Raw genomic sequence first — 14,231 nt, 5'->3', positions numbered from 1 at the left:
CAACAGGGTTTCTAGGGAGGGATTGAAGATGAAAGAAAAAAAGACAATTAGACAACACTATATCATGACTCTAGCAAGCACTGAAGCAAGTATATTTTTTCCCAAGCTGCTTTTATACAACTCTAAAAATTATACGCAAGAATAGGGTTTGTTCTTGGTCAAGAAACAAACAAGGCATAAACAAAAGTCCTATGGGGACTTATTAGGATGATCAAGATATAAGGAACACATTCCTCAGCTGTGTTTTTCCTTGAACCTATATATTTACTGACAGCTACTAAATGCTCTTCTAGATACTTAGAGAGTACTGAAAGCTCATGGCGTGAATTATATTACAGACTTATCAAGACTAATGCATTTGATTGTAACACTTTGCGGATTATAAGAGGCAAGGGATTTAGTGACTGTTTTAAGTGTTTTGACAATTTGTAAAAAAAAGAAAGAAAGAAAGAAAGAAAGAAAGAAAGAAAGAAAGAAAGAAAGAAAAGAAAAAGAAATCATGTTAGACAGCTGTTTCAAGAACCTCTGGATAAACTGACAAAGGAAAAGAAAGGTCTTCTTGATAAGATCAAGCAACTTCTAGCATCTCAGAATACAGTGAAAGACGAAAATGAACTCAATGTAAAGTTGACCATCTCCAAATGTACGTAAAGAGTTAAAAGGTGTCTAAGTTTACTCAAGAAGGAATCTTCTCTCCAGGAATCATGGAGCTCAAGTTGCAAAAAATCAAACCAAAGCCCCCACTATAAGATTGACAGAATTAGAACGAAAATATAACCCTATAAACTCTTCCTCCCAGTTTCATAACTTAGAATGGATCTTGACTGTTTATTTCTCCCATAACATATCACATTGGGTCACTATATTGATGACATCATGCTGATTGGACCAAGTGAGCAGCAGGTAGTAACCCCTTTGGACTTGTTGGTAACACAGATTCACAGCTTGGTGGATGTTGGCGATTAAATTAAGGGCATTATTAGCAAAGAGTGGAATCCTATATCTTGGGATTGAGATGTGTGAGAGTATCCTAATGAGGCTGGGAACTTTGAACCCTCAGATTCTTGAGGGTTTATCACACCTGAGGAAGTAGTCTCTTCACCTTCAGCAAAAGATATAATCCTGCGTCAACCTCTGAAATATTGCCCTATCCACCTACAAGTGAGAAAATGTTTTCTTTATTTTCTGTTAAGTCAGCAGTAAATTTCCCTGAAGGAGATGTCAGATAAGACAATACTAATATCCCTCAGAGCCCACAAGAGTTGCCTCTTGACCTATAACCAGAGTTCTAGTTAAGCAGGTGCCTAGAAAGGAGGTAGAAAATGTAGTTCATGAGGATGTGTGCTATACTATCAGAGAACTAATTCCCTCAAGGAGAAGTTTGGGGGATATGTGTGGGAATGGATTTTAAGTGTGTGGGATGATGATGAATAAAACTGAATCAGGTTGAGGTTATTGATATGTGTGCACTGAGTAGAGATTGCAGGCTTAGACGTGGAAACTCACAAATATGGAAGTTTCAAAAAGACAGCAAAAGTTTGTTTGATTGACTGGCTGAGGCATTTCTCAAAATATGGCCTACTGATAAGAGGTTGGAGATGGCTGATACTTTTTGTCTTAGTACTGAGGAAGGGTTTTAGGCTCAAGGAAATTGCAATGTTAGAGTGACTGTGGTTTACCCTAATCCTACACAATGGGAAGGCCCAGAAGACATGCTCTTCACTAACTCTATAATACTGAAAATGATGAGAGGGGCACCAGAACATGTGAAGAGCTTTGTTGTTTCCCATTTTCTTTCTATCTTTCTCTTTCTTCCTTTCTTTCTTTCTTTCTTTCTTTCTTTCTTTCTTTTTAAAATTTATTTTATTTTATTTTATTTTATTTTATTTTATTTTATTTTATTTTATTTTATTTTTTACTTACTCACACATCACTCTCACTGCCCACTCCCAGTTACCCCCTCCCACAATCCTTCCCCCCATACCTCTATCCTCTTCTCCCCAATCTGGGTGAGGGTCCCCTGGGTATCCCCACACCCTGGCACATCAAGTCTCTGTGAGGCTAGGGGCATCCTCTCCCACTAAGACCAGAAAAGGAAGCCCAGTTACAAGAACATATCCCAATTACAGTTGTTGCCCATTTCCTTGTGTCAGACCTTTGGGATGGAGATGCTGCTGCTTGGTTGGATGAATTAAATGCAAAGGGATTAGTTGGGCCTTGAAGTAGCAGGTGGCAGGCAGCAGCACTCAATCAACAAAGACAAGGTGCTTGTAGTTGGCAGCAGAGACAAAACAATATCCACAATAGCCTGACTCATGCACAGCATGGGCAGAGTGATTTTTATGGTGATATGACTGGTGTGGACATTCAGTACTGACTATCAATAATGTTTCCAGGCATGAAATAGAGAATGATCCTACTGCATTTTTGTTCAATCTATATGGCTGAAAACATTCTCAAATTAAGGAAAGACTACATTGAATTGCAGCAAAAAGAAATCGCAGGCCCTAACCAAGTTCCAGACTTGAGCCAGTTTATAGATCCTGAACCCACTGAACCAAGGGAAGGTCAGGTCCTCATGAGTAAGGACTTTGCTAAAATACCTAAGAATTTTACTGTTGGCCTTTCTTCAGTCCTTCCACAAAGGAACATAACACCTTTTACAAGGGTAGCTGTATACTGTAGAAAAGAAAAAAATATATGTATCAGACTTTCCAGGGTCTATTGGATAGTGGTTCATAATTGACACAGATTCCTGGTGAGCCTGTGAATAACTGTGACCATTCCATTAAAGGGGTTTGTGGAGGTCAGATGTTTAATTTTAATGGAGTTTTGACTGAAGGAGGTCCATGAATCATTCTGTAGTTATTCCTCATTTCAGAATGTATAACTGGTACAGATATTCTGAGAATTGGGAGAATACCCACACTGATTCCCTGACTTGTGGAGGAAGGGTTGTTATGGTTGGGAAGGTCAAATGAAACCTATCGGAGTAGCATGTGCCTAGGAAAATAGTGAACCGAAGACAGTTACCACAGCCCAGGAGGGACTGCAGAAATTAGTGCCAGCATCAAGCACTTGAAAAATACTGGGGTAGTGGTTTCCACCACATCTTCTCTTTAGTCTCCTAACTGGCCAGTGCAGAAGACAGATATTTCTTAGAGAATGACAGCTGACTATAAAAAGGTATCAGTAGTAACACTGATTGCAGATGCTGTACCAGATATTGTCTTTACTTGAGGAGTTTAACACATATACTGATACATGGTGTGCACCTATTTATCTATCAAATGTCTTTTCTTCTTAAGTACATGTACATAAGGAACTTCAGAAGCAAGTTGCTTTCAGTTGTAAAGGCTAAGCATATACATTTACAGTTCCACCTCAAGTATGTATTAACTATCCATCCCTATTTCGTAAATTAGAAGGGATATTTCTCCCACAAATATCACCTTGGGCAACGATATTGATGATATTATGTTGATTGGAACAGGTGTGCAGCAAGTAGCAACCACTTTGGACTTGTTGGTAACAGATATGCACATCAGAGAATGGTAAATAAATCCAATCAAAATTGAAAAGCCTTCTAGCTATCTCAGTGAAGGTTTCAGAAGCCATTACTATGGAGTATGCAGAGATATTCCTTCTAAGGTGAAGGATAAGTTATCGTACCTGGCCCCCTCTCACCACCAAGAAAGAAGCACAACACTTTAGTGAGCCTGCTTGGAGTCTAAAGAAAGCACATTCCTCATCTGAATATGCTACTCTGGCCCATATACCAAGTGACTCAGAGAGCTGCTGGCTTTGTGTAAGGCTAGCACAGGAGAAGGTGCCTTCAGAGGGCCAGGCTGCTGAGAAGGTAGATCTACCACATGGACCATATGATACAGCCGACTCAATTATACTTGAGGTGTCATTTGCAGATAGGGATGCCATTTGGAGCCTTTGGAGGGCCTATATAGGAGAATCACCAAAGACACCTTAGGGATTTGCAAGATTCGACCATCAACTGTAGACATCTCTTCTCTCTTTGAGAGACACTTCTTGGCCTGTTAATGATCTTACTGGAATCTGAACACTGAACAATGGGCTACCAAGTTACCATGCAAAATGAGCGTCCCTTTATGAACCATAAAGCCACCAAGCCATGTGCGCAGCAGCAATCTCTTACTAAATGGAAATGAAATATAAGATCAGGCCTGTGGAGTTCCTAAGGGCATAGGCAGGTTTCATGAAGAAGTTTCCCAAATGCCTAGAGTTTCTTCCTCTCTTACAATGCTGCTTATTCCCAAGTATGCAACTGTAGCCTCATTGGGTGTGCTCCATATCAGCTGATTAAGGAAGAGAATAGTGGGGCCTGGTTTACTGATGGTTCTATAGGTTATGCAGGCACAATGCATAGGTTGACAGCTGCAGTATTACAGCCTGCTTTCTGGGATCCTCAAGGCACTGGCAAAGGGAAATCATCACAGTGGGCAAAACATCAGGCAATACACATGGTCATGTATTTTGTTTGAAAGGAGGAACGGCTAGATGCATGATTGTTTATTGGTTCATAGGCTTTATTTAGCCAATGGAATGGCTGGATGTCAGTGATTGGAAAGACAATGTTTGAAAACTTTCTGAGAAAGACATATTGGGAAGAAGTATGAGGATAGATCTCACCAAAAGGGTAAAGGATGTGAAGATGCTCATATCCCATGTAAATGCCCATCAGAAGGTAACTTCAGTTGGGAAGCAGTTCAATAATCATGTAGATAAAATGACCCAGTCTCTGAAGAGTTAGCTTCTTTCCCCTGCTGTCTTTGTGGCAGAGATGGAGGATATATATGAACTTGACAACATAGACTGCCACTCACAAAAGCTGACTTGGACACAGCTGCTGCTGAGTACCAGATCTGCTAACAATAAAAACCAACACTGAGCCCTCCCCACCAGATATGGCACCATTCCCCAGGATGAGCAGCCAGCCAACTGGTGGCAGGTTGACTACATTGGACAACTTCCTCAAGAGAAAGAAGAGTGATTTTTACTCTGATAAATATCCTAGAGTAGATATTTATTGTACTTATGGATTTGCATTTCCTGCACCTAATATTTTTGCCAAAACCATCATCTGTGCCCTTCCAGAATGCCTTAAGAACCATCATGATATCCCACATGGTATTGCCTGGGACCAAAGAACTTACTTCATAGCCAGAGAAGTGTAACAGTGGGCCTTTGTTCACTGTTCTTAATATATTCCACAGCATCCTGAAGCAGCTGACCTGGTAAAATAATGGGATGGTATTTTGAACACACAATTATAGCACAGATTAAGTGCCAGTAGTAGCCTGGAGGGCTGGGTCAAGAATTTCTAGAAAGTGGTATACGCTTTGGATGGGATCAAATATATGGAACTATTTTCTTCTATACTCAGGATCCACAGGGAAAGGAATCAAGGAGTGGCAAAGGGAATATTCCCACACAATATTATCCGTAGTGACCCACCAGAAAAACTTTTGCTTCCTATTCCCACAACCCTAAGTTCTGCTGACCTAAAAGGTTTTGTTTCAGAGGGGGGAGTGCACCTGCCAGGAGACACAACATGTATTCCATTGAACTGGAAGCTCAGACTATCCTGTGGCCACTTTGGTTTCTGAGTAAGGAAAAGCAGTGTTAGGATGGTGATTGACTTATATTAAAAAGGAGAGACTGAAATGCTTCTCCACAATGAAGGTAAAAAAGATTACGTCTAGCATACAGAAGATCCTTTAGGGTGTCTCTTGGTGTTACCATACCTGTGTCCAAGGAGAAATTTCAACAGCTTAATTTAGGCAGGCTGACAAAAGACAGAGACCCATCAGGAAGGAAGGAATGTGTCTCAATTCTCTAGGCAAAGAGCCTAGAACTTCTAAGGTCTTGCTGAGTGTGATGGAAATACAGAAAGTATAGTAGATGGAGATAGTTAAAAATACCAGCTAGTGTCATGTGACCAGTTGAAGAAACACAGATTATAATTGATGTTTCTCTAATATTTTAAGAATGTGTTTTTGCAGGTATTTCTGTTTTCTTTCTCAATCGTTTTTTAGTACGCAATATAACACTGATTAAGAGATATTATGATTATTATATTTAAAAATTTGAAATACTAAAAGAATGTTACTCAAGGACCATTGCCCCCTATTCTAAACTTTAGAACGTGTTTGCATTTGTATGAAGCATTGCTATAGCAGGTTAGTCCTAATTATGACCTATTTAAGTAAATGAAATGTTTGTGTTTGTGAATGGATGCCATTAGGTCTTCACTTGCACTGCCCTTCCTGGGAAAGTTGGCCCACAACTGGAACCAAGCCAGGGGTGGTGGTGGCGGTGGTGGTGGTGGTAGTGCTGGGATGAGGGTAATCTGAGAGGAGGAATCAGGAGGCAGAATGGCCTGGGGTGATGGAGACCTCAGGCAATGGGTGAGGGTTGAGGGAAACAGACTTCACTGGAGACAGGCTTCATTGAGAATCTCATTTTAATTTGGGACAGAGAGGGGGAACAAAAGTTATTAAAACCTTTGGAGAGTTGGTAGAGGTTTTCAGGTACGTGTACTCATTGGCAGGGCTAAGTGGTTTATGCTTTGAATAGAATCAAATATATGGTAATATCTCTCCTATACCCAGGATTCAGAGGTCGGCGAATCAAGGGGTGATAAAGGGAATAGTCCCACTCACTATCACGTCCAGTGACTCACTAGAAAAACATTTGCTTCTTATTCTCACAACTTCAAGTTCTGTTAACCATGACAATATAAGGAGAAGTTGAGTTTAACTTGGCTGAACTTGACCATGACAGTACAAGCAGAGGTTAAGTTTAACTTGGCTGTGACTATGTGACCTCTTCTGGTGGGGGCAAAAGTAGGGGCCAATGCAGGATTGTGTGCTCCAGGACACAATGTTCTGAGGCAGAGGAAACAGTGGTCCAAACTCGTATTGATCTCAAGACAAGATTTCTGGGGTTGGACATGACTCAACCCTACTCCTACTCCAGACCAGCTCTTCCTCGTTCCACAGTACCTCAGCCCCACAAGGGCAAAAGGTATATCATGGGAGGCATAGTTGTGACCTGGTTATTGGTTTCATTTGGAAATTAACCATGACATAAGGAGCTAAGATTTTTTGTCAAATTGACAAGAGGCAAACGCATGATGGCAATTCTTGGCTGTCAGCCTCACTACATCTAGAATCTACTAAAAACCTAATAAGACTGGGTACACCTGTGAGGGATTTTTTTTCTTAATTAAATCACATAAAGTGAATAAACGCACCTTTAATCAGGGATACATCCACTGGTGGAATCTTATGTAGAGGACATGGAAGAAGGAAGCTTTTGTATTTTGCCTGTTTCTCATACCATTGCTAGAAAGTGCATTCCTTCATTGGCAGTAGGTCCTACTTTGTCAGGATTTTGGCATATGCTCAAGTCAGTTGGAACACCCAACCTGGTGGACTGAACAATTTCTGCATTCCTGTGCTTTCCATTGGTAAACAGCCATTTTTGGAGCATCTGGACTACAGCCTATATGGCACTTTAATTAATCATTAATCTTCCTTGTATAAATGTGTGTTTATAGTATATAAGCATATTTACATATATATAAATACATATACATCTACATATATACATATACATATACATATATAATTACACACAAGCATGCATTTTCTTTCATTTGGAAATTTGGATTTATGATGACTTAATATATATTCAAGATAGAAAGATAGATAGATAGATAGATAGATAGATAGATAGATAGATAGATAGATAGATCGTCATTCTGTCAGTTCTAGTCAACCTTGTCTAAAATTGCATGAAGGAGCCTGGATTGGAGGTGTAGCAAGTTTGTGTTTACAGAGTTGTCTGAAATTGCCTGGTTCTAATTACTTTTTTTTTTCATGGTAGGTGTTTTCATAGGCAAAACCATTTCTGGATTTTGGACCTATGAGGAATGCATATGGTATGACCTGACAAAGATGGTCTATAAAGAACTTAATGATGGTAATTTTTCTGGCTGTCTTCATCCCTCAGCATTTCACTTATATCAAACTTAATTCACTATTTCTGAAATGTCCTTGATAAGAGCTCACTATTTCTAATCTATGGTGTGACTTGATTTTTTCCTTCAGAACACCAAGGACTCACAGTGATAGATTTGGTTTTAACAAATAATTTTTTAGTTATCCTCACCTCTTTGGGTCTTTATGTAAGTAGTGATCTTCGTTACCCAACCACTTCACAGATAAAGGTATGAAAATCGCTCTGTATTTCCTTGTTATCTCTTAATACTGTCTGTGGTATACAAAGAAATATTTTTCAATTGAGTGCTGAGTAGTTGTCAAGAGCCATCTAGGATAGGCTAAGGCTAGAAGATAGCCTTCCTGCAGGTGGTCCATCGTTTATTGAATGGTCAGTGGAGGGTGAGCTCTAGGAAGCAAGGTTCCAAAGTGATCTCAGGATTGCTTCTTGCAACTGATACGCTTTTCCTCACATCAATAAATTAATATGCTAACCCCTGTGATAGGGTAACTGAAAATTATTCTACCAAGAAGCAAGTAGAAGTGAAGTTGGGACTGTTTATCTGGGCCTAGCTACAGAGAATAGAAAGTTTCCTCAGGCAGAAAAGACATATAAGAAAATAAAAGCTAACATAATGCTGGGATGAAGAGAAGGAAAATGTACATTTAGATGGAGCTATATGCATACAATTAAGTTCCATGAGGAGACAAAAGGGGAAGCTACATTAATGTTTGGTCACATATTTGCTGGAACACAAAAGAAAACAAAGGATTTTTTTGTGGCTCAATTAAAATACAAAGTTTATTATGACTCTGAAATGTACTATATTTTTAACTTCCTCTTCTTCTTCTTCTTCTTCTTCTTCTTCTTCTTCTTCTTCTTCTTCTTCTTCTTCTTCTTCTTCTTCTTCTCCTCCTCCTCCTCCTCCTCCTCCTCCCTCCTCTTCTTCCTCCTCCTCCTTTTCCTCCTCCTCCTCCTCCTCCTCCTCCTCCTCCTCCTCTTCCTCCTCCTCCTCCTCCTCCTTCTTCTTCTCCTTCTTCTTCTAATTCTTCCTACAGCTTTCAAGAGCAGAGTTTTGTGGATTTGAAAGGGTAAGACTTTTGATTTCCTAATATTGGTTTAGAAGATACCTATTCACTTGGTAACTTGCAAAGCAATAATTCACAATCTAGATTTTTCTTGCTACCATAAAATTATTTTCCATTTAAACTAAAAGCTTTTCTCTGTAGCTATCAGGCCCTCTTCATTTCAGTAGCCACAATTTCCTACTGGTTGGTTCTCTCTAGGCTTGCTGAGATTGCTATGGAGATGGCTCACATTCAGGAGATGTAGCTCAATGGTAGAGTCTTCGCCTTGCATGTTCAGGCTCTGGGTTCAATTCCCAGCAACAGAAATATATGCAATGTATGCAAACATTTACTTGTTGTTCTAGTGAAACATGGTAATTAGAGCATGGTAATTATTTCCCCAGACGTTAAACAATAGAATACAAACCAAACTAATGAGAATATGGCTCATGGCATGGTAGAGCAGTAGGATAGGCAAGTAGAGGATCCTGCAGAGAAAAAGCTTATCCTCATGACTCTAAGAACTACCAATCCTATGACTGGGTCAGAACATCCTTGACTTGAGGTCAGCCTCACATAAGTGAAATCATTCCTAAAGCTGTTCCAGTTTGGATTCATAGAGAAAAATGCAGGAATAATCTAAACAGAAGGAAGAGGCATAGCTTAGTTCAAGGCCCAGTAATGGTTCTATATTAAAATTGCCCAGATTAATAATGATAATTATGGTATTCTATAAACCTGAAGGCTTTTAAGAAAATGCAAAAAATTTATTTTAACTGAATAATTTCAGTAATGATATAGCATGATTCAAATAAGTAATGGGGCATTCACTCTTGAAATGTCTTTTTCGTTGCTTAGCACTTTTATCAAGGTAAAATTCACATGGTATAAACTTTATGTTTTTAATATGTTTATCCCTATGGTATTTTGTGTATTTGTAGTGTTGTGTAATCACCACCAGAATCAATTTAAGGACATTTAAAGGTTTTCATGAATAAGTTATTAAGGGACTAATATTATTGTGCATTGATTGTATAAAGTTTATCCTTGTATTATGCAAATGCTGATTTCTCTGCCCCCATGTCTGGTTGTAATTGGGACATCATATTGTAATGCTTATTCTAAGTATCTCCTGTCTCAATGTTGTGTAAGCATTTGTCTTAGTTAGGGTTTTATTTAGGTGAAGAGACACTGTGACCAAGACAACTCTTCTCAGGGACAACATTAAATTGGGGCGGGCTTACAATTTCAGAGGTTCAGTCCATTATCATCATGGTAGGAAAAATGGCAGCATCAAAGCAGACATGTGCTAGAGAAGGAGCTGAGAGTTTTACATCTTGATCTAAAGGCAGCAGGAGGACTCTCAAGCAGGAAGGAGGAGAGTCTCGAAGCTCATGCAAACAGTGACACCTTCCTCCAACAAGGATATACCAACTCCCAACAAGGCCACACCTTCTAATAGTACTACTCCCTGGGCCTAGCATGGTCAAACCACCACAACATAGCTCCCCATTTATTCTCTGGTTTGTCAAAAGCTGATCAGCCAATGACTGAGCAGGGTAGAGAATAGGATTGAACTTCCAACCAGCCAGGGCAGTGGTTGAGAGAGAGGAAGTGAGAATTCATCCATGAGAAGAGGGTCCAGGAAACATCCTAAGAAAACAACTGGAGCAGAGAGAGCCACAAAATGCAAGTATCTTTGTGTTTGGTCTGGGAGGTAGGCAGATTAGTTTAGGGGATTAAAATAGATCAATACTGCTGAGTTGTGCCATAAAAATGTTAAATAATTAAAATAGTTCTGCCTCAATTATTTGGGAGCTACCTGGGTTAAGTGAAAACTGCAATGTTATAGAATATAATTAATCTCAATCAGGGGTTTCTGCCACACCTTTGATCATTCAATTCCTGGATAAAAGACATCCAAACTTTTATTACTGTAATAAGCTTTAATCATCACTAAAGCTGGGCAGATATTTACTTTCTGTGCTATTTTCCCCTTGATAATGCTGTTTTATAATTTGCCATGTTCCATCTGGGCAGCTCTGAACTCCAATTAGCTAACCCTCATGACCATATTTTTTTTTTGACTCGCCTACTCCATGATTTCCTCCTCTCTCCACCTTCTTCTCTCTCTCCCTCATGGTTCTCCTTAGACCCCAAGCCTAGGAACCCCAAACACTGCCTAACTTAATTCTGCTTAGCTATTGGCTGTGGACATATTTATTCAGCAATCATGGGTATCTTGGTGTGGATAACAAGGCCGTGTGCTACCGTGTACTTGCATCTGCAAGCACATGTTTTTTGTCTGTGGGGACAGGCATGCCTTGGGGGTCAGTATGTAGCATTACAATACTTAGCAAAAGACTGAGCCACAAACAATTTTTCTTGTTTGTCCAATAAAATGCTCTTTTTCTCCTTAGATATAAATTGAATACAATTACAACAATTATGAAAACTATAAAGTATGATAATCATTTATAAAAGCCTGTGAATTTATATTGAGAACTCAGATATTCTATCATATATACTATCTTGGTGGGTTTAGAGTCTCATATTGAAATCATTTTCTATTCTAATTCATATTATTAAAGTGAAAACATCTTCTTAGAACATCTTTTTAAGTTGAAAACAACTTAAGCTATGACTAACTCGTCTTCAAACCCATCAGAGACCTGAGAAGGAATAAATATTACTTGAGTGTGCAGGAATGCAGCTTATTATAAGATTATAGGATTATAAAGATTAAAATTATAAGATTATAAAGATTATAGGAATGATAGAGACAGCAGAATTCCTGGATAGTATCCTACATTCTTTATACTGCTGGAGCATCTACCTTCAGCCTTCTGCCCCAGAACATCTGACAGACCTTGCAGGAAGCAGGAATTATGAAGGATTACCTTATCCTATCTTGGTAGAACTTAGCAGTTGACTATCCAGTGTCCATTTGTCCTTTAGGGCAGCATTCTGTCTGTAGACGAGGTTAGGGCATTTCTTGCCCAGTGGCTAGCTTACCTCAATTGAAGCAACTCCACAAGGAGGTTATTGATGCTAGTTATCTTTAAAGTGGATGGGTGTATTGTTAAGAGCAGACCTGTCTCACAGTTAAAGATTTTTTAATAATCAAATAATTTTACACGCCAAATTCTGTGGATCTCTGATACTTTTGAAGACCATCTATCTACTTATGGCATACCTGAGCAAGGAAAAATTGTCTGTCCCTAGCTACCCATTATCTATCTAGTCTATGATGTACAATTTAGATTAATACCTCACATGGCCATGAGTTTGACTCTCTGACCATTAACATGCATTACTTATTCTTTTAAACAGTTTGAAATAGCAGCTAGTAAAAGAACTGGAACTAAGTCTTGTATATTTAAATGAGTAGCATGGACAAAATGCCTAATTAGAAATTGAAACATACCTGTATTATACTGTAACACAATCTTGGATTTTGTGTCAATATACAAAGATTTATACCAATGGAAACCTTAAGCCTATATCAGTATACAAAATTCTGTATGAATGTAGCAAAATATAACCTCAATTTTGTATCAATATATAAAGATCTATATCAATACAAGATTATGGCTATAGGATTTTTTTGTTTAAAAGAGTAGATCCAATAATCTACCACTATTTGTTTAATTTATATAGTATTTCTATATCCACTCTTTGTCTTCTTAACCCCTTACCCTTTATGTAAGAAGGAAAGAACATAGAAAAGGAAATAAAAAGTAGAAATCCCTGAATCTATCCTCCCTATTTAATTTCTTCCATAATTTCCTAAGACCATAATTATTTGTAAATTATCCTTAAAATGACAATGTATGTATAATTTATAAAATGATCCAAACCATCCTCCTTGACTTAAGGGAATGGAATGACACTCTCCTTATAATTGCTTCCTGCTAGATTGGGACAAAGAATTCCTGTTTGGGGGCCTAATAAGAAATTGGAAAAACGGATAAGTCAAAAGAAAACTACTAGCTCTAGCATTTATTGTCCAGTCTATGTGTTGAGGAAGTTCAGGGTTTAATTGAAATCCTGACTGGAACAATCTGAAAGTATAGATGAACCAAGGTCACTTGGGATTAACAGTCCTTTTTGAAGCTGTTTTAGAAGCACAGCTAACAGCATCAGTTTGAGGCAGGATCTAACAGCAAGACGGAGCTGCAGGTCTCAGGATCTCAACACCCTTGATGCTGAATCCTGTCAGGGCTGTATTCTTGTTTGTTTGTTTGTTTGTTTGTTTGTTTGTTTGTTTTTCAGTGAACATAAAGTTTTTAAAGGTGATATATATTTTTATACTACTATAATGTATGGAATGTGCATAGATCAGTTAAAGATGATTCTTTTCCCCACGTTTGAGCTTGTGAAAGACAACTGTCTTTATGAGTTAGTTTGAACATATAACCAAACTGTAATATAAAAATCTCCACTCGTGCTATATGAAAGGATCACATTATGAATCTTGAGAACTTTGTACCAACAAGATCCTTTGGCTATGCATAGGTGAAGTTCTGGCTAGAGACAGTTGATGTCTCAGCCAGTTCAGGGCTGTTTCCATGGAGAGGGATCAGCAAATCATGGTACCTGTCTCGTTTGGTCTTTTGATGTCTTTCTTCCTGTCTGAAGCTAAGTTCTTGTTAACATACATGCAGAGCCTCTCTCTCAACATAGCTTTCCTTTGGTCCAGCAATTTGAAGTCATTAAAAGTAGAGACTGCTCCAATTTAGCAGGCCCCTTTTTATTTCGAACTGCTCCATTTTGAATTCTGTCACAGACAATTTGTAATACCACCATAACCATCAAACTTATAACCACCTTCATTTTGATAATAAAAACAAATTTTAAATAAGTATTATTATTTATTGAGACAGGGTTTCTCTGTGTAGCCCAAGTTGACTTAGATCTGTTCTAAAGATTAGGCTGGCCTAAAATTTACCAACTTACTTGTTACTGTTTTGTCTCTCATGTTTTGAGATTGAAGGCCTAGATTTATTTATTATCTATGTACCCTTAAAAACCTTTATATTGCCGGGCAGTGGTGGCGCACGCCTTTAATCCCAGCACTTGGGAGGCAGAGGCAGGCGGATTTCTGAGTTCGAGTCCAGCCTG

The 14,231-nt window shown here is 38.6% G+C and overlaps 1 protein-coding gene across 1 annotated transcript in view; it reads left to right on the top strand.

Moving 5' to 3' along the window:
* The window catches only part of Catsperb (cation channel sperm associated auxiliary subunit beta), a 131,108-nt gene that overhangs the window by 40,883 nt on the left and 75,994 nt on the right, over positions 1-14,231 (top strand). The window contains exons 7-9 of the mRNA XM_028777243.1: positions 7,927-8,022; positions 8,151-8,269; positions 9,099-9,131. Of these exons, the coding sequence (XP_028633076.1) occupies positions 7,927-8,022; positions 8,151-8,269; positions 9,099-9,131 (248 nt within the window). The remainder of the gene's footprint in view (positions 1-7,926; positions 8,023-8,150; positions 8,270-9,098; positions 9,132-14,231) is intronic.

This window comes from Grammomys surdaster, unplaced genomic scaffold, assembly GCF_004785775.1.
Source record: "Grammomys surdaster isolate TR1022 unplaced genomic scaffold, NIH_TR_1.0 279, whole genome shotgun sequence".
Lineage (NCBI taxonomy): Eukaryota > Metazoa > Chordata > Mammalia > Rodentia > Muridae > Grammomys > Grammomys surdaster.
This window is presented reverse-complemented; position numbering and strand designations above follow the sequence as displayed.